The sequence below is a fragment of the Archocentrus centrarchus genome, chromosome 9 (genome assembly GCF_007364275.1).
Source record: "Archocentrus centrarchus isolate MPI-CPG fArcCen1 chromosome 9, fArcCen1, whole genome shotgun sequence".
Lineage (NCBI taxonomy): Eukaryota > Metazoa > Chordata > Actinopteri > Cichliformes > Cichlidae > Archocentrus > Archocentrus centrarchus.
This window is the reverse complement of record NC_044354.1, coordinates 20,321,130-20,342,742: the sequence shown is the minus strand read 5'-3', so window position 1 is coordinate 20,342,742 and position 21,613 is coordinate 20,321,130. Positions and strand designations below refer to the sequence as shown.

The following is a 21,613-nucleotide window of genomic DNA, read 5'->3' as shown; positions in this document are numbered from 1 at the left end:
GGGACAGGTCAGGTTGCCAGCTGGGTGGAGCCTCAGACAGCGTGTTTAAGCAGCTCAGATTTACGATGGGAGGTTACCTCCTCCACCCAGCAGCTATGAAGCCGTGGAACAGTGTTCTTCCAGCTAAGGAGTATCAGGCATTCAGCAAATAAGACGGGGAATGCTGTGGGCTCAACTCAGTAAGCTGACAGCTTTGTGAGACTTCAACAACCAATGCAGTGAATAACCTGCAGTGAATAGTCAAATTGCACTTTTAAGAAAAGGTTTCGAATGGACCTGCGCAAGATGGGGTCAGTTTGGGACATAAAATGAGCGTGTGAATGAGGCGTCCTGGATATTGATCGCACCTGATCAGGTCAGGTCTGAAGCAGGAGTTTGACCAAATAAAATGTGAACAGTTTAGCAGCTATGGGGCATTTTACTAGAAAGATTTAATGATTGAGTGGTGCAATAACAATTCTGAAGTGGTGCCTCTAAAACCAGTTTGCCTTCACAATCTTCAGTGACAGTATTGGTCCACAGTATTGTATCACAGCAGCGCAAACATTCATATAAGCCATGCTTTTGCAGTTGAAAGAAACTCAAAAGTCAGTAGCAGGGCAATAAACCTTTTGTGTCTTACTTGAGTGAGTTTTATTCTAATCCAGATGTCCAACTCTGTGTAACTAACAACTAACAGATAAGCCTAACTCAACAATCCTCTGAACAAAACATACAGCGGAGACATTTTTGAGGGCGTCATTGGCAAGAACAAGAAAAGGAAGCCCAAACTTTTAAACAGCTCCAAGTTGTGGAAAATGAAAGAGGGGGGTTGGTTGTTTCCCTCTGAAGGCTTGGAGTCTGATTTCCTGTGCGGCTGTGATTGGGAAAGCAGAGGCACGCACAGGGAGCCTGCTTCTGTATGGAGATGCCAGATGACAGGCTGTTGCTGAACAGCACGCTGAAGTGGCCTTTGATTGGTCATCAAAAATGCCTTTCATGAAACAATCTCCTGTGTAAACCTGCCTTAGAAAGTGGGGCTTTAATGTGTGAGCGTGCGTTTGTGGATGAAAGAGAACACAAGGGTAAATAGTGTCTTGGTATGGTGTGGTATTTTGCACGGACCCGGCAGGAGTCATTTGTGGCCATGGGAATAAAAGCTAGTGAAAAATATAGACACTGTATAATATAAGCACACATAACTCCCACCTCTTTGACTGCAAATGTGTGCTTTGATCACAGTGCCAGCTGCGGATGCGGATGCAGTGACAGTGTTTATGTTCAGCCAAGTGTTTCATGGACTCCTTTTGCACAGCAGGAGTTTGTCCATCGGGCCATATGTCAGCTTTGCCCCTCCTCCTATCGCCTTTTGTTATCTCAGTGACCCCTAGGTGCACTGCGGACCCAGCTGACCCTGAAGACACAGTAGCTTATTGACAAACTCACAGCTCCATGGAGTCAATTACCTAAACCAATTTAAATCACGAGCCTACTGGTTAAACTGGTTTCACCCGCACTTCAATATTGACCATTTCTTTGATCCAGCTTTCCCCTATTTTGAGATAATTTCTGAGGAATAAATAACTGGACTGCTATTGTTACTCTCCCACTTCTTTCATCTAATCCAGTGGAGAGTAGTCTGTGTTTTTGCTGCAGGAGCTGGGTTCAGCATCATTAGATATGTTTCTCTGATGATAACAGGGGTGCACTGATTGAAAAATTCTGGGTATTTCTGTTTTTTTTTTAAATTTATTTTCTGTTATTTCCTTTTGATTCTAATGAAACATAAGAAATCTCCATTATAAATGAATACCTGAACTGTTGTAAAAAGGTTTGAGCCCCTCTCCACATTAATGTTGAACATACGTTCATACAAATTTAGAACCGGTCCATGTTATTGGTGAATTTGATAAAACTCCAATGCCAGTGAACAAGACACTCTGATAAAAAAAAAAGTACATCGCCTGATGATCGCCATTGTTCTTCAATGTAATGTAATTGCAGCGTGTTATCATTTCCTCTGTTTTTAGTTTTTACCAGCTCTGAAAATTGATACAACAAAAGGTTGTTTTTAAGCATCTAAAAGATGCAGATATTTTCTCATGCGGGCCAAAAACCTTTTGCAATGTCAGGCCTCTGATGTGCAGTAAAATATTGCACAGTGTATTGTATGTGACAGTTGCACTCAGCAGGAAGAAACAAGTAAAGTGTATATAAACAGGGCTGTTGTTGGCTCCAGTGTGCAAGGCTCGCTGTCCTTTGTAAACTGAACCCTTTATGCATGAATTCAGTCTCTTCTTGTCATGAAGATAACACAATGTAACATGATGCTTGTCTTTTGACAAGCAAGTGTTGTTTTCTAACTTTTTTTTATTGTAAAACCGTAGAAAATGTCCATTATTCCTGTAAAACTTTGCTTTTGTGGATTTTAGAAAGATTTTTGCACCAAAATAGCTAAATTTAACTTTTTTTTTTTTTACTATATTTTGAACACAAAACAGCAAACATAAATTTGAAAGACACAAAGATTTACTTTTGAAACTTCTGAAACAAATTTTTCAAAGTGAGAATGAATAGTTTTTCTCAATGTGTGTGAATACACAAATCACTTTCATGTATGAGCCCCCAGATGTAATCACCATGAAGTTCATTATATCTTGGTGGAAGTGCTCCTATTGTTCCTCTGAATATGCCCCCATATTCTCCTTGAAGCTGTTAAGTTGAGTATCAAGGACATTCTGCAGCCCATCTAACCATAGCTTTTCACCTTTTTTTTTTTTTTAGTTTGTTTACATGTACAAAACTAGAAAACACAGTTTAAACCCAAAGACAAGATAAAAGTGGAAATTTGTTACCTAATGTAATCAAGAACAGTAGCTCCTATTGACAGAGATCAAGGCAGCAAGCTCATGCGGCAGCAATTTATGAAAATTGTATTAAAATAAAGAGTAGATTTGTCCACACGGCTGAGGCCATTTAACCTGCATTTTTTTTTAAATGTTAGATACACTCAAATTGCAGACTTCCGCTTGTCTTTAGTAAGGTGTCTCACATTTTCCCCCTACAAACAAATTCTTTGCAACACATTTAGTTTGCAGGGACCTGGTCACTCCTAAGTGACCATGTAGGACATTTTTGGAGAAAATATTCCCATATCCTTTAACGTCTTACTTCGCAGTGTGACATGACCAAACCATGAGCTTAATAACCTTAATCATCTTCTGGGTGACTATATGTGATCAATATCCAATAATCTATGGCTGCTGGAACATGTTCACTATTCACTGGTTGTTGAAATATGAAACCTATACCAACAGCTTTCACTGGACAAGGACATTCCATCTAAATCAAAAAAACCTGTCCTGCATTTAGAGCATGTTGGACAGGCACAGCGATTTGGCACGTGGTTAGAGAGACTTCTCAGGGATTTAGGATCTAGGGACGTGTCCTTGAGCGACGCTCCAATCCACAGCCCGCCTCCTGTCTGGGTGGCAGCATCATCTCAGTGCGTAAAATGTAAAGCGCACTTTTTGGCAAGTCTCTGGCCGGCGGCGCTATGACCCTGCTACCTCATGTCTGCTCAGCTCCACTGCTCGAAGTCTCTAAACTGTGAGGCTGGAGGAGCGCAGGGAAGGAAGTCATCAGAGAGCTGTAGTCCAGTTTTTTTTTTTTTTCTTTTGCTGTTGCGTGAACCAAGATATCCTTCCAGCTGCAGAAATTCCAGGGATTTTTTTGGTGGTTGAACCCCCCTCCTCATAAAAGTAATCTCTCTGCCTGTCGCGCCGTCTCGGACTCTGTGTGACTGTTCCTCCATGAGTACTTCCAAAAGTGTGTTTCGGCCACTGGAAAACGGGATTTGACCACTGTGATGACTATTTTTGCATTTTGGTACTCATTTCGCCCCCCTGTTCCCTCCTCGGGATCGCATAGGACAGACTGGACACAGTTTAACCGTACTACGCTGGACTAAATTTTGTAACCTACTTATAGAAACGACTTCTTCTTCTTCTTCTTCTTTTCTTTCTTTTTTGAGTTTAAGAATAGATTTTCATCATACAACATCCCGATTGGCCCCGGTGGCGCTGATCTTGCGTGCCGAGTGAAGAGGGAGTGGGTTCATTACCGACTCCTACTTTGGATTTACGCACAGGAACCTTTCACCCAAACAATGTCAGTTGACACTGTTTGCCTCTGATTTATCCCCCGAGCTCAGTTGTGGATTTAACCGCTGTATGATTTGTGTTGACTGCGCTGTCCCCCCCGAAATTGCCGCAAAGCTGAGACTCGCACACCATCATGCGTCGCTCCTTGGAGAAAATCTGCTGCAAAATCGAAGGAAGTCGAGAGGCAGCATGACTTGCGCTCTGGATTTCTTTGAATCTACATTCCTTTCTTATATAATATCTTAATGCTGTTCCATTTTGGTTTACAAATATGATGAAATGGCAGCCCCGGAAGAAGGTGAGTATTTCTGATATATATAATTTTTCCGGTTCTCTAGTAGATCACAAGTTGGGTAGAGGGGCTCGGCCACAGACTGCTGCTCTGCCTGTTCGCTTACTACAAATGAGAGGCTAGATCTGTAGTAGTAATCGCATTAGCACTGTGCTGTACTAAACTATATTAAACTGTAGCCAAAGCAGAGTTTATAAAGACGAACAAGTTTCTGTTCCACTTTGATCTTTTCGGCTGTTTTCTGCTCCAGTCCGTTTGAATGATTCTGTGTACAGTGAAAATGTAATTTAATTCTACATTACTAGTGCACATCCTGGGGTATACAATTTGTCATGCGTTGACAAAGCCCATGTTAGCCCGTATACTCTGACCTGTGTTTTGCATGTTGTGTATGTTCTGTACCTCTTTACAACATCCGACAGCCCCGCGTTCCTGATCTGGACTAATCAAGACATCAGTGATTAATGTGTGGGGCAGTGAACCCCTGGAGTTGTGGGAATCTAAATTGTCCAGTCAAGTGTCATAAATGAAAAACAATCCCGTCGGGTTTAAAAGTAGGGGAAAAAAAGGGAGACATTCTGCAATATGTGCACCTAAAAGTTTCAGAATAATCTGGCATTTTTTTTCTTTAGGATTACTAAAACACATGTCCAGGTTTCTTGTTTCCATGATCAGACATACATTTACTTTCAAGGTTGTATTGTTATTGCTTTCTCTCGTTGTTCAATTTTCATAGCCAAGGGGTATTACGGCATGGAAAATATCTGAAAATCATCTGGGGTTTGTAAAAAAAAAAAAAGAGAGAGAGAGAGAAAAAAAGTAGCACAAAAATGTCTAAGCTTAGAATTTTTACCAGCAGGGGGCACTTGTCTGACAAGAAACAGTTTTTCGAAGCAGCTTCACTCTGCTGTGGATGCAAAGAAGAAAAAAAGAAAGAAAGGATGAGTAACTCCTTTCCTTCATTTGTCAGCTGTTTTGGATCATTCAGAAGACTTTGTTCGACAGCAGCATAAACACTTGCAGGATTTTTCCTCCTGGCCCAGATTTTTTTTTTTCCTTGCTCAGCTGTGACTTGATGATGATGATCTGTCTTTGTGGCTACTCAGGGCACTGGTAAATTAACAGTGTAACCACTACCACTGGTACTGGTAGTAGTCCTTCAGTGGCTGTTTCCTAAATTAGATCTCTGTGTTGTTTGCGCTCCATCAAATGTTGTTAATGTGGCTATCTCCTCCTGAAAGATGAAGATGAAAGCAAATTGTAAAACCCAAGCTCTTTAATGTTGAATTATCAACACAGAAAATAAATGCTGTGAGCATGTCCTAATGATTTCTACAGCTGTGCAGTGTGTCTGCCAGAATCATCTGTTAGGTCCCCCCCCCCTTTGAGGACTAAAAGCCTTTCCACACTGCAGGAACTGATTCCTACCCCCAGTCCTCCAGCCATGTGTACTCAACTTGAAAATACCATAAAGAAATACTGCCTGTCATACGGAGGTTATTTTTTGTAGATTTCACTGAGGTGAGTGCAGCAGATCGCTCATTTTGGTGATTCCTCTCAAAGAGGAAAATGGTTACTCTGTTTCGCCTGATGTTGATTAATTAACCTGTTGGCTGTATAGGACGCTGGATGCATATGGATGAGCACGAGCACTTAGAGCAGAAAACGCAGGCCCACAGAGCAGTGTTCAATATTTTGAATTGCCATGCAAATAGTGTGTGTTTGTGTTTTCGTGTGTCTGACATTGTCCCTTCACCCTGAACTCTGGTACGCTGCCAACGATGTCCTCCGACTAAGGTAGTGCAAAAAAGGATGTGGCATGCTGGAAGTAGAAAGCATCCATTGTGCTCCATATTGTAGGGAAAGCAGTTTCTTTTGAATTCAGTGCTCACATTAGAAATTGCACACAAACTAATTTCACAAACGGTCCTCGAGTTCCCCGTTCTCCTGTTTATGAGCTTCTCTTTCTGCCTCTTTAATATACTTGTAGAGTGTTAGCAATCAATAGAAAATGTAGGAGAATCATATTGATTCCGGTTGAGTTTCCCTTCCACCTCCTTTTAATGGATTACATTAATAAGTCAACGTTCCTAATCTGCAATGTTGAACAGATGAGAGGAATTGTTGCTGGCAGAAAGGGTTGTCTGTTCTGGACAGAAAATGCTTTCTTTCAGAGGACTGTAAGAGAGACTATTAAGAGAGACTGCGTTATATGTGGTTAAAATGCGGATGGGAAGGCATATGACTGAGGGCTGCCTCAGACTTTTATTTCTGATAATGGTTCAATAAGGCTGAATCATTATTTTCCTCAGAGATAGCTTTTTTTTTTTTTGGTCTTGAAAGTCAGCTTAAAGCGTTGCTTATGTTCTGTGTTTGTGAGGGTAAAAAAATGCTGTGTGGGGTTTTGTGGCTGTACAGCAGCAGCCACTGCAATCCTTTTTGGTTGGGTTACATACAGGGACGGAAGCATTAAAGAATGTGGTCGCTGCCTGTCCTGTGGGGAAAGGTAACTCAGTGTGTCAGGTAAGCGATGGCTCTGTGCCTGCACTGGAATTTTTAAGGCACCAAGTTAGACTCAGACAGTGCAGAGCCTGTGGGAGTGTTGCTTTTAAGACAGCGGATATCAAAAAAGCTGTTTTTTTGTGTCTCCATATGTTTGTGCACACAACTCCAAAGAGCTTTGGACATTAATTATGGACTTGGCAAGAAAACGAAGTTCTTTTCCTTGCCCGTGTATTTCTTTTGCTGAAAAACACTGCGTGCTCCTTTCTCTGCTGCCAAATGTGTTTTCAAGTCATGGTCACTCCATGTTTTCTTGGGCAGAATGGCTCACAACCTGTTGGTGGTCTTAAAAAATTCAGCCCCCACATTTAGAGTTCACATTATACCTTGTGGCAGTGTGACCAAGTCCAAAGGAAGTTACTGTTTGTTTTTGTGGTCGTGCCAGATATTTCTGTGGGTTTCACACAGTTGACATAAGGCCTTCTCACCTGAGATAGACACGATGCCTTGCTCATATTTCTGTGGCCAGACTTACTTCGAAATCTGACTTTTACTATCAGCAGGCGTGCTCTTACATCTCTGACCATGTTCATTGACTTTATACCCCCAGGATTTTCTCATGCTGTTTTTTCTCTTTGATTTGGTATTATTTATGAGCTCACTGGTGGAGGGAAAAGGCTATCTCCTCCTCCCAGTGCTCCATCAGCCCGTGTGACGTCTCATGGCTGGCAGCAGCACAGCGATTTTGGAATGTATTTAAAGCAGGAACACCCATGAAAATGTGAAAAATAGCATTGGAAGACACATATCTGAGGAGAGAAGAAAGCCAGCAAAGCTGTCACCGGAGGGAAGACTCAGCTGGGAGAACCTGAGAGTGCTGGACAAAGATTGAAAAACATCAGAGAACAAATGAATGGGGTCTAGATTGTTGGGTTTGTAGGAAATAAGCAGAGAGCCGGGCGGATATTGCAGAGAAGAAATGGGATTTCTGTAGCGCTTGATGGCATTTTTAGATGGTTGGAATTTGAAGGAGAGAAAATGGGGGACAGGCTAGGAATGAGAGGGTGTGAGAAATGGTGATTTGGAGATGTGGAGTTGAGGAGTGAAAGGCCCTAGAGTGATGCAGCAGGTATAATTAATGATAGGGAGTGATAGCACCTGCTGTTCCTGATGCTGCGCAGTATTTACGGCCCAGCATGCCAAGCGGAACTGGATGCGGCTACGTGGTCAGCCTCTTACCCCGTCCCCCTGGGGAGTGGAAAGATAGGATGGGGTCGGGGTATTGGGTCAAGTAAGGAGGGCTGCAGCGTGGGGAACATCAACTCAGCAATGCTGCTGACATTTATGTGCCACTCTTGCTCTGTTAATCCCGGTCCACTGCCTCCCACTGGGAGAGCTGGACAGAGATGGAGGACAGAAAGGAGAGCTTCCTGGAATGCTAGGCCTCCCTTTCTCCTCCTGTGACGCAGTGGTCTGCAGGCATATGCCTAGTAAGGCACTCCTGGGAGTGCACTGTCAAAATACAACAGGAGAGACAATGGTGACTGGGCCATCCTGCTCTCATTAATCCTCATTCCTGGGACCTGCACATTCCACTGTGAGCATTGAGATGGATTTTTGGATAGCAAGTGGTAAATACAGGAATTGATTTATGTGTAGAACAGTCCATTTGTAATGTTTTCCTCCGAGCCTCAGAGCACTCATTTCTGATTTGCTACACCATTCCTTCTCCCCCCCAGTGCTTCTGTTTGAGCAAATGGACCCGTGTTTGAGTTTATTGAGGTCATTGTTCCAGAGGTGTGGTCAGCTGCTCTTGGGGGCTCAGAAGGTGCCTGTCTCTGGGTGCCTCCACCGGGAATAAGGCAGATCTGACTTGATGGACCACATCAATGGGAACACATTTTCTTGTTCTATGAGGTGGAACAGTCCTCTGTAGGACTTAAGCTCTGTTCTTTTCATTCTTTTCATCAGTTAAGCTTCTGTATTATGTACTCAGTCTTGCATGATGATGAGAGCCAGCACTTTAGACATAATCTCGTTGAAACATGTTTTGAATAAGGACCGTCAATGGCACTGGAGCTACATCCCTTCAGCATATGGCCTAAAAACATGCATACTTTTCTCTGTTTCACAACATTTATCAGAGTGCAGCTGCCAAAACCACAGTCTCTGCATTCCTTTATAACTCCACACTGGACGCTTTCCAGTGGGCCGAGTATCAGCTCTGTCTCCAGGCCCTGCAGCTGTCTCCAACCAATGCAGTCTGTGTGTTGTGACAGACAATCGCTTCTAGTGTGTTCCAAAGGGGCCCTGTGATCCAGCCGGGATGGAGACGTGTGAAGAGCACCACTAATACCACCCTGTCTCATACTGATGCCCCTAAGTCTCACTAATTCCATCTCTTCTATTGTCGGAGATGGAATTCATAAGCCCTTCTTTGAAGGCTCAATTTTCCAGGAGTGTGTCCATGGCTTAGCTGTTGCCCTTAAGCCAGGACTTGCCATTCCATTCCATGGATTGACGGCCTGGTCGCGCTCCTGAGTGGTCAGTATCTTGTCCTTTAGCAGATTATTGATGATTATTGAGTGTGAAAAAAAGCATAACTTAATTAACCCCTGCATCTCCACGACCACTGCCCACTTGGATGGATGGCACATAGTGTTTGAGAGAAGCAAACAAGATTAGTCTGAGCCTCTCGCTTCCCCTAAGTCAGGAAGAAATAGGTGCTGTGCAATGTTTTTGTAGTCAGGCTGTGTAGCAGACACACACACCAACAGCCTCAGCAGAGTGCTTCTCTAGGGGTCACAGAAACAACCAAACCCAGAGCAGATTGTTTTAGTTCCTCTCACCGTCAATCTGGCCTAGCTGGCCCTGCCTCTCCTTGCTCTTCTTGCCATAGCGGATACGGTGAGGGTTGCAAAGAGAGGCTTTTATTGCTGGCTGTAAAATCCCACAGAATGGAAGGAAAAGCACGACCCATTGAGCTTTTTCTGTGTCCGCTTCTCCGGGCGGCCGTTTAGTTGCTGCTCCCTCTTGTAAGTTTGGATATATTCATATGAGGCTTCTACTGGGATATTTATGTCAGCCATATGTTTGGAGTTGCTAAGATATGTGGGCCAGGAGCGCCGCCGTATCCTCAACGGGCTTGCCTCCTAAGGGAGATTCATGATTCCAGTTTCTTTAACAAGGCAGACAGACAGGTGGAGACTGACAGGCCCGATGAGATCGAGTCTGTAATGAGGACTACAGAACAAACCCCCTTGCTACTTTTTCTCAAATGATCTCATGCCTCATAGATTTTATATATTTAACATGGGCTTCTGTTGCAGTCTAATAGCGATATATCCACTTTCAGTATAAGGCAGTGTTTGCGTGCCCCCCCCCTCACTTTGGCCTCTCTCTGTCCACAACTGTAAATGAACATATATGTCAGCTTGCGTATCCTGTTGTGTTTGTCTTTTTTTTTTGTGTGTGTGTGTGTGCTTGTCTTGATGTCTCTCGAAAAATGTTGTCTTGACAATTGAGCGATATCCTTGTGTCAGATAGGACATGATTGATGCAAACTGTGCAATATTATAATCCATCAGATAGTGAATTATTTTTGCCTTCTCCTTTTCTCCTGCAGCCTGTTATTCCCCTCCTCCACTCCTCTCTCCTGATATATAGTCCTGTGGCTGAGGTCAGAGGCCACAATAGAGCAGCATTGTTCAGCAGTCTGGAGAGTGCTCCAGTTACCGCTGTGAAATCTCAAGCATCAGCAGCCTCTTAGCTGTTTAAATATATTGTACAAGGCTGAGTATTGCTACATGGGCTGACTAGACACAATATCGATGGTGTGATGCTGCATTATTTTAAGTAATATATTAATTTATAGTCGGGTGAAGTGTGTTTTCTGCCTTTCTGCCACCTGTTTGAGTGTCCTCCATCATGAAATGATGCTGAACGGGAACATGTATAGTAGCGCTTCCCTGTGTTCTGCAATAAAAAAAAAAAAAATGGTTTGCACACTCATTCCAGCTGCTTTAGTGACTGCTTCAGAAAACATACATGATCAGTCATTGGAACAAAAGAATGTAACTTGGCACACAGCAGTTGGTGTAATGCTTCATGTGTGAAATTACCCTCCCAATTTACATATTGGAAGAGGACACCCCCACACCCGGCGCTCTTGTCTTACTATAAAAAAATCGTCGGTTTAGAAAAGGGCTGCAGCGGCTATAGTAAGCAGTCCTTGCTGGGAATAAGGCTAAAATACTGTCTTTACCAGGACAGCGAAGTCCAGCTGCCCCATATGTCTGGATGAAGCTCACGTACTAAAGTTGCTGAGTCAAAATGTTGAGCAGTATAATGAACAGGTATACTGTTTTATATTGTACAGACACTGAATACTTGAATACTCCTCGTTTGTTGCTCCTGGGCTGTGCACGTTTTACAACCGTGTGTGCCCCGGGGACATCGTTGTAACATGGCTATGCTGGCTGGCATTTGGACATGTGAAATTATCCATGCCTGAGTCTTGTCAGTGAACATGACTGCATGTGTCCATCAGGCTCTGACCAGCAGCAACAGCAGCAGCAGCAGCCCCCCACCCCCCTCACCAGGCTACCTGCTGTAAGCAGATCTGTGTGAGCGCACAACTTCCACACAACTGGGACATTGTATTATTTATAGCGTTGCTGCTAGTTCAACAGCTATCAGCTTGAAACTCATAATAATTCATATTAGGTTCTCAGCTGCAATACAGATTAACTATACTTGGTTTGAGCTGAGCTGTTGACATTTACACCAACAGATCTATTTCCCCAAGCTTTCTGCCACTCCATCCTCTCATTCCTCCATCTCTGCATCGCGCGGCTCCTCCTATAGCTAACAAAGTTGGGCCTCGGGCAGAGCAGGTGCAGGCTGCTGTGATGGTGGCTCTTGTGATGCACGCACACACGTGCATGGTACACTCGGGGGAGATCGGTTGGCTGTGTACCACTCACAGTGAAATGGCAGAGCGGGGTTGTTTGTTGGAGAGGAGAAAATGCTTTGTGCTGGATTTATTTTGCAGTCTAAGTAGAGAGTGAGCAGGTGTTTAGAAATTAAAGCAGTCCTCCATGTGTCAACGCGCTCTCAGGTCCCGAAGGAACAATTTAGATTTGGTCAAATCCTGTTCACTGCAAATCTGTTGACAGTGTTGGGTGTTTTTCAGCCAGTTGGTGTTGTGAAGTATGCCTTTTAGCACTGTGGTAAAAATCTAATTTAATAAGTTGGATTGTCCCTGTTGCTGATTAAATTACAGCTTTCACGGCCTTAATCAGTACAGAAGGACCAAATCTCATTGTGTATAGATGTCCCTGGCAGAATGTGGCTTTGCTAATCAAGAAAGCACATTTTCGAAAACAACAAATATGGATTTATAGCTGCTTTCTGAAGAATGCTCTGGATATCTCAATATTCAAGTGTGACATCTAATCTCTTGCTCGTCTTGTTTCAGTGGTGTCCTCACTCTCTAGCTTTCTTTTTTTTTTTGGTTCATGCTGTGCTTTGTTTTGGGGCGCGGGGGGGGGGGGGGGGGGGGGGTGACTTGACATTTAAAATTTATTTCTAATCAAAGTGAGAGACAAATGTAACGGCTGTCTGAATGAGCTGTCAGTTTGCTGACTGTCTACGTGGCAGCTTTGATAAAATACTTTAATTCTTTATTTTCTAAGTCATAATTGGAAGCTCGATTGAAAAAGAAGACACAAAGTTAAACAATAGCAAAACTGCACATTTTGTGTGCAGCATTGAAGGTGCCTCTTGTCCCTCGTTGCACAGCGCATGCGACACGTGTTTTCTTGTAAATGGAGTTTGTCAGTCTTCCGAGCACTGTGTGGCAAACCGACAGATGGACTGGCAGGTTGACAGATAATGGAGATGTGAGTGTGGCGGGCAACACTCCTTCAGAGGCACCTCTTTGACTGTTATCACAGCCACTTGTCCTCGTTCCCATAAAGAGAGACTCATTTAATTTTCCATCCTCGTTTCCTGCGGTGACAGAAACTGCCCCGGCACAGGAAACGCTCATGTCAGGAAACTCGCTACACAACAACACGAGACAGAGAGATGTTTTTATACCTTTTTTAGGACTGCGTATTCTGTGACTTTGTCTTCTTTTTTTTTTTCTCCCCCCTCATTAGCTCTTGATGCACATGCTTAGTTATCACAATCAGGCTGCATCTTTAAGTGCTTTCCTGTTTGGGAAATTAGTGTCAAATGATGATCTTGTTTGAGTGCCTCTCTTCTTGGCATGTGTGATGGTGAGTCCCGGGGGATTTGTGAAAAGATTCAGATTGGAGGGTTGTTGAAAAGGGGGTGGGGGGGTGGGGGTTATGAAACCTGATTAGAATATGGTTTGAGTTAATTAACTAAGCATTTTTTTTCCTCATTCCATCTATCTATGTGTAATCTAATTACAGATGGTGGTTTTCCAGTTCCTATCAAATGAAAATGTAACTGGCCCCATGAGGAGGGTGGGGGTGGGTGATGGGGACTCCTCCCAGTCGTCTATCCACCCACCTCCTCCTGGTCTCATCGTCTCAAAGCGGTCTTGAGGAGTTAACAGATGTGATGTCACAGCAATCAGAAAGCTTTGTCTCTGGATGGTGCTCTGCATATTTTTTTTTCCTCCACCAAGTGCCCTAAAACTGCCAGTATGTCTGTCAAATGTGCAGTAGGTGTGTCAGCACTGGGTGAATTTCAAATGAAAATGCAGTTTTTGTATTACATAGTTTCTGGATGTGACTTCAGACAGCTAACACCTCCGTGTGTTGTGCTGCTGTCGGTAAGCTACAACACGTGACAGGCTGAACATGAATTGCGTCATGCTTTTAGTTTTAAAGGAGAAGCATTGTGATTAGGTATTGTGGTGTTATTCCATAGGAAATGCTGGGCTTTAAACCACTTCAGCTGCAGCGTGGACTTCAAACATAATTATGAACAGATGGTGGAGGACCTCGTCCTTCCTTCCACTCCCTTTGTTCTGCCGACTTCTCTCCCGCTTCTTTACATCTTACTGTCAAACTTTTGAGTGTAGCAAACTTCTTCATGCTGACACGCGCTTTTGTTTCTGCTTGTTGAATATCTGAGCAGCTCTTGTCGTGGCAGCTGATTGGAAAGATCAAGAGCCGCTCCTCAACTGCAGTCTCTTTTGTATAAGAGAAGTTAAAGGCCAAAAATGCAATTCAAGCACTTCTGTCTTCCCTCAGAGATGACACTCATATTAGTGCCAACGTCTTGCTTTCCTGTCTCACAACTTTTTTTTGCCTTTTTTCTCTCTGTCTAAATCCAAACCCCCTCATCTACCTCTGCATATCCTCTGTACTCCATCTTTATGTCTCTGTCTCTTAGGAAGAAACAGCCCTCAGCTGTAAATTGGCCCATTTCTCACATTTCATTTCCGAAAGTTGAGGCAGGTAGAAGAGTGTGTGTGTGTGTGTGTGTGTGTGTGTGTGTGTGTGTGTGTGTGTGTGTGTGTGTGTGTGTGTGTGTGTGGTGGTGGTGGTGGTGGGAACCTGCTAGCCCAGCACATTGGTAGAAGTGTGAATTCATTAGTCTCCCCAGGTTCTGGAAACAAGAGAATGAGAGATTTTCTCCAATCAGCCAGAGATTTGGCTCTTAGTGTGTTTCATTTCATTGTAGAGTCATCAGCTTGTGTACACAAGCATCTTATGCACGCACTGGTTGTAAAATGAAACAGAAGCAGGTGTTTAACACCGAACAGTTTTTTTTTTTTTTCAGTGCACCAGGCTCACTGGTTTCCTAAGTGAAGAAAAATATCAGGACATTTCCATTATTCTGCAAATGTATAAGTCCGTAAGAGCATAAAATTAGATATCTGTGGAGCATAAAATTAATTCTGGGACCTCTACAAAAGGTCAAAGGATATTTTCAAACTAAACCCACGATTAGCTCCTTGTTTGACATACAGTGTTAATGCTTGGTAAGAAGTTAGACAGTGTGGAATTGCTATGTCCAGTCACACATTAATCCAGCTTTGAAGTCTTTTAAGTCTTTTGTGACCTACTAAGGCTCACAAATGAATTTCTCATATTGTTCTGATGCACGTTTCAATAATGCATTTGAAACGTTATTGAAATTATTGGTTGCAGAGTTTTTCGGTTTTGGCTCTCTGGTCGCTGCTTTCCGTGGCGGTAGATTACGGGAAGGAGAGCGTAGCAGCCAATTACAGTTATATCTTTGTCCTGCCCCGCTGTCTGTCTGCAGTCCTCTCCTCAGTCAAAAGAGCACCCTCTTTGCTCAAGCAGCCCAATTTGTCAAGATCACTCATTCAGATTGGTGTCATTCTGAGTGGGGGGGGGGGGGGGCTTTTAGAGAGGGATGATTACGGCAAAAGCAGATGAAAGGACAAAATGCAGATGATCCTTAATCTCTTCTTGAGGAGTCGTACCTCCTCTAGCTTTTCTTCACCCCTTTATCTCGTGATTCTATTTCCTTTTCTTTCAAGGACTTCCTCGTGTCCCATTGACCCCCCCCCCCCCCCCCCCCCCCCCCCCGCATTTTTTTTCCTCTTGATTTCTTTCTTTCTTGATCTCCTCTCTTCTCGTCATTATCTCTTCTCTTTCCGAGTCCGTTTCCCAGTATACAGTTTTCTTTCTCTCCTCTTGGTAGCACGCTCCTTTTAATGTGTGGACGACATAGCACCGACCACATGTAAATATGTAGGCTAATCTGGGCTTTCATTAGTTTGTGTACATGAATATTGCATGAATGGTTCTCCTGTGCTAGCCCAGATTAGTTCTCAGTCTTTTCCCTTGGTTAATTGAAAACCATTATAGCAGACTGCAGTCAAGAGTCGTGCTCCGAAAAGCTCCTTTCTCAGGCTATGCCGAGGCAGCTCTGATCTCCCCTACCCTCCGCACCCCGGCCGTCAAACCCAAAGCCCGCTTTTCAAATGGACACCAATCAAAAAGCTCTTCTGGGAGAGGCAGAGCAGAGTGGTGGGGAAATGAGGTTAAGTGTGCGAACTGACCGACCTTCAATATTGCAACGCCCTCCATATCAGAATCTGACAGCCCGTGAGGCTGTGGAAAGAAAGGGCTTGGTGGGACGAGTGTAATTGGACTGGGATACCAGAAAGTAGATGAAGCATTTAAGGCTCGGACCTGTCTATTTTTCAGTGCATGAAGCGTGTGAGATGACAGATTCACCTCTTTGGTTTTTTGACAAGAGCTTCTTGCTTCCTTTTGGCAACAACAAACAATATACATCCATAATGTACTCTGTCAAGCTCTTATTAGGTTTGGGTGTTAGAAGCTTATGAAACAGATGCAGCGTGTAGAAAATTTAAGCTCATGATTTTATGCCCTATGTGTTAATTTTTGAACAGCAGCAATAATATATATATATATATATATATATATATATATATATATATATATATATATATATATTATTGCTGCTGTTCAAAAATTCAGAAGAGTGTCTCTGGGGTGCTATTTTAAACAGGCCTCTCCCTTTTCTATCTGATCTTGAGTTGTTACTCGGGGATATGGGGGGTTGAGCAGAGTGTGTCGAGACTCTTTGGAAACAGGGTCCTCCATGTTGCCCCTGGTCACGGTCTCCCTATCAAATAGCTAATTTTATGCAACCCTCATCATCCCTTTGAAACAGAAAAGAGACACAGAGAGATATTATCTTCAGGATGGTGCCAAAATAAGAGGAGAAAATTGAGTGGAAACTTTTGCTATGCATAAAAGAAAGCGGTATGTCATTATGGGAGCATGTTTTCCTGCCTTCATCCTCTCCCCTCATTTATTGCTTTTCTAAACCAGAGTGTCTCACTGCTGTCGGCTCGTCTCTCTCTCTTTCACTTTTTATGTTTTGGGAGGTTAGGAGGTTTGAGCTTGTGCATGTAAAACAATTATACATTAGCCTATATGGATATATAGTCTATGCCTGAGTATTAACCTCAAAGACGCTCCCTGCAGTTTCATGCACTTTCCCATTATTTATATCTCAAATATGTGTGCTTTTTTGTGCTAGTATCAAAATTCCGTTTTCTTCCTTAACCTTGATGATATTCTGCGCACACATTTACGTGCACTGTTCCCATTATTTTTCAAGCTGAATGCTCAAGAGTTGATGTCTAAACAAATAAAAACATGTCATTCCCCTTTCCCTCCTTTTCCACATGCCTCAGTTTCCCCACTCTCTGTTTCTACCACATAACTCTGCAACGCTGGCAGGTTTGTGGTAAGGCTTCAGGAATGGTAATGAGATGCGTGGTGGCACTGTGTCAAAGAGCAGCAGATTGAACATTAGCCTGAATCGTCCAGCAAATGTTTGCAGATTTTTTTTATTCAAATTAGCCCGGAATATTGGCTCGGGAGCCAAGGATGCAGAGAGCGCTCTGCAGTGGACACCTGCTCTATTAACCCCACATGATGTGTTTGGGTGTGATTGCATGAATTAACACAAGTAGGCGTTGGAGAATTTGGTGTGTGAGCTATTTAGGTTTTTCCTCAGCATTTGTGCACGTGACTCGGAAGAAAGTTGGATTGAGCAGCCTTTAGTGACTCTTGTTTGTTATACGTCTGCTCGGTGTTTGCTCTCCCTAAGGGAAAGTTTTTCTTTTTGCCTCACATTTAGTCAAACAATGAGTCTAAACCTGAGGAGAGGGAGGGCCACTCCAAGCTGACTTCAGACATTGTTATTTATGTTGTATGTGCCTGTCGTTGGTGTTTGACTTATTGCAGGGTCACAGGATGTGGGTGGATTTAGGTGCTACTTTATCACTCTTACCTCTCCATTCTTAATCAAGTCACGTCCCAACCTGTCACTGCACTGGGTCACCTCCAGTATCTGCATCTGTATCCTGTGTGTGTGTGTGTGTGTGTCTGAATGCATGGTGTACACTGTATACTCTCCATTTGATGCTATTGACTTGGACCACACACGTCACCTTTCTGCAGACACTTAAGACACTGTCTTCATTTATAAAATTAAGGACCTAATAATTCAGTCACTTGGTTATATATACACAGGACAAATTTACATTCACTGCAAAGATTCAGCTTCTGTACTCATTTCAGTCTAAGTGTATGTATATTTTGTTTTATGCAGACAATTATGTAAATTAAGACTATGTCCACAGTGTGGCCCATTTGACCTTCTGTACCACTGTGGAGCTCAAGTGGAAAAATGGATTTAAGAGGCAGTGATAGCAGACATAAATATAAAAACCTTTGTCAACACCTTGACCATCATCAGTTAGGTTTGAGTTTTTCATATGTTATGCCAGCAATTTCAATTTCAGCTTTCTTTATTTAACCAGGTGCGGGTCGCCTTGAGATTCCAAGTCTAATTTTAAGGTGTCTTTGGCAAAACAGGCAACAATGTGAAGTTAACAGAAAATTCACGCAGGAGGTTGAGTGGGATTTTAGCACGTCTCTTTCCAGAGCCACAGAGGTGTTACACATACAGCTTTGTTCTCGTATGCAGCAGCATAAAAAGGAAGACCGTAAAACAGATGTGCAATATCCCAGAGGATGCTGTTTACTTGGAAAGATGGGTTCTGCGTTGTATCGACAAATCAAAACAAATCAAGCCTAGTGCAGATTTGTGATGTCATATATTACTGTGCTCCATGTAATGCCCTTAGACTCCTCTGTCCTTGGTTGCTGTGCGTGTGCTGGCAGTAGCCGGCCGCGTCTGCTTTTAACCTTAGTCTAATAACAAGACTGATGGGATTCGCAAGCCTCCTCCTCCCTGCTTCACCTCTCATGAATGATTTAAGTTTGTATAGAAATGTAACTTTGCCACTTTGTGCGTGTGGTTTATTATGCCTCTGCATGGGCGTGTCTGTCCCTTAATTTTGACCTGTGCTTGGCAGAGTGTCATGTTCTGTCTTTTTTTGCTGTGAGATTTTTTTTGTGTATTTTAACTAGGAAAGAGTAAGTGCCTGCAGTTCTCCATTGCTCGTGTCTCTTGACTAAGTCTCGGCTGACTAGATATCATGTCAGCCGGGTATTAAATGTTTAATGCTTGTGGATGTAGAAGATTGCCTTCTACTTGTTCTGATTAAATATTTAGGGGTGTCTGAACGGTGCCTTTGACATTGCTAGGTGGTAAGGGACCTTGTTCACAGTGTGAAGTGTGGGAACATAACTGACTGCCAGCTGTCTATTTGGTTGTGGCTACGGTGCAACTGGGACCTTGGCTGAGTAAAACTGGTGGCAGACAGAGAACGGGCAGTGAGAGGGGAGGTTATATTTATCCACGACCTTCTTCCTGTATAGAGAGCCTCGTTTCCCTTTCTATAGCACACCCCTGCCTCTGTTTGAGAAACCTGCTTTGTCCTTTTGAATATGGGACACTGGACAGGGATAAAACCTGGATGGCATACAGACCTAATTTAGATGTTTTCAGATAAGTGTGAGCCATGATTTTTTATTTTTTTTTTAGCTTAACTTGGAGACAGAAAATACAATGCAAAAACACTGAAATGGCGTATACATTAACTGAAAAAAAAAAGTTTCTGACTGCAGTAAAAGTCTTCTAAAGAATAGAAATGGAGGTTTCAGTTTCCAACTGGAAAACCCAGCAGGCTACAAGTACAAAGACGAACTTGGATGAATATCTTAAAATCAAACAGCCTCCCACACACAAAATGGCCAGATTCATTTATCTGACATCTTTGTCCACAGTTAAAGTGGAAACGATTGGCAAAGCAGACGCATTTTTTTTTTTTAGCTGCTGGCGGAAACAGATCAGTCCATAAATTAATTAATTCTGAATTTATTCACATCCATTTGTAGTTCTTTGGCTCCTTGGTAGATCACTGTGCCACTGTTTTCTTTGTGAAGATAACAGTAGTGTTTCACCATTTGACTGTCTAGCAATACACAGATTAATTTATGTCTTGATGTATACAAATTAATCCAGGCATGGGAATCCCAGAAAGTTCTGTTTTGAGTTTTCAGCAGGAGAAATGTTTCATCGCTCATTCAAGTGGCTCTTCAGTCTCAGCTGACTGCAGGCTTCCCCGACCTTATAAATAGTATAGTTGAACAGTGACCGAAACTAGCACATTAACAATGAGCCACGATCTCAGTTTCACGATTTTTAATATGCAAACTGTAATGACCACTCTTTTACCGTCTTACAGTGCTGTGATGGTAGCCATTTATAATTTTTATTTGAAATCTTGAAGAAATAAAGAAATTCCATTTGCCCGTATGTGTATTGAATAGATTTCAGAAAAAATGAAATGCAGATAAATGAAGACATGTCCAGAATGTACACACCTGCCCTCCGTGACTCCACAGCATCTGGAAAAACAGATTGCTTACTGTGTTTTTAACATGCTTCTGTGCTGAGACCTGATCTTTAGGGGCTTCTCGGTTTGCCCAGTTTGGCTTCTGCTTACCAGATCCTCCAAGCAGCAAGATGTGCTAGGGTATCAGAAAAATATCTCAACATGGGACCCCTGGGATCAAGTCAGGAGACACCTGCTCGCACCACAGACCACTTTACAGTGCTGGCTCACATCGTTTGCATTGTTCAGAGAAGCTCACAATAGAGAAATCAACACAGAGACATATTCTGTGGAGAGGAGATGATGCATTCTTCTGAGGTTACAGTGTACTGAGCACCCTGGCGCTCTCCCCAGCATACACATCCATATTCACAAGGCAAGGACAATCCAGTAATGTGTCACCCAAAAACAACTGCAGTCTGCAACTGGGGAGATAAAGAGCAGAGAGGCAAACTTAGTCCAGCTGGAGAGCATTCCCTCTGGTCAACAGAAAAAGACAAAAGTAAGCTAAAAGCAGGTCTGACTGAGCCTGTCTGCTTGGCTGTTCTGTTGGACGAGCCACAAAGGGACACGGGGGATTGATCAGAGGAGAGGACCTCCACAGGAACAGCCTGAAGGCAGGAGAAACCTTCTGCTTTACAGTCAGATCTCTTCTGAAGGGACACATGCTCAGAGGATAAAAGGAAACTGTACTGATGTGATTTCTGCCTGAGCTCAGTAATGCCACATGATGATCATAGATGCTTGGATCACAGTTTAGCATGTGCTCTTGCAGTCTCTGCTTCAGTGGTGGTGGGATGGTTCTAAGGGCTGCTGAGAGACTCAGTGCACTGTGTTAACGGTCAGACTAGACTTGCCACAAAGCAGATGTGACTTAAATGTGCTGAGTTAAAAGGGAACTCTAAACTAATAATTTACAGTGAGATTTGTTGTGGTCGTGCAGAGAATAAGCAAATTTCATGACTGCCTTTGTACACTGTCTATTCTTTACAATATTCCAGGGGTTTGTGGTTGAGCTGTAATGCTGTTTTCATTGTGTGGCTCTTGTGTTTGTGCTGGTATCTGTTTGTTGTACCCATCATCTTAGGAATGTTGTTGTGTCTCTGCTTTTCATTAGCTGGAGGAGGGCGGGAGGGGAAAATCATAGACTATTGTAGTGCTGTTGTGCATTTCTAATAGCACTGCCCCGTATCACAGTTCATTAGTGATTCTGTGATCCTGAGGCTCCAGCTCCAGCATTTAGACTGTGCCTGCAGGTCTATTTGGTTTACACACTGGATGATGATCACTTCATTTCTCTATTTATTAGTCACCACTAAGTTGGCTTTATTTTTTTTTTTTCCTTAAAATATCCCCTCAAGACAAACAGCAATG

The 21,613-nt window shown here is 43.0% G+C and overlaps 1 protein-coding gene across 3 annotated transcripts in view; it reads left to right on the top strand.

The window, feature by feature from the left end:
• LOC115785601 (tetratricopeptide repeat protein 28) overlaps positions 1-21,613 on the top strand; it is a 179,967-nt gene that overhangs the window by 54,754 nt on the left and 103,600 nt on the right. The window contains exon 1 of one of the 3 annotated variants that reach the window (XM_030737354.1): positions 3,523-4,440. The exons of the other annotated variants lie outside the window; for them this stretch is intronic. Coding sequence (XP_030593214.1) covers positions 4,414-4,440 — 27 coding nt within the window. The 5' untranslated portion in view covers positions 3,523-4,413. Of the gene's footprint in view, positions 1-3,522; positions 4,441-21,613 lie in introns of those variants that run through there. 3 annotated transcript variants of the gene reach the window in all.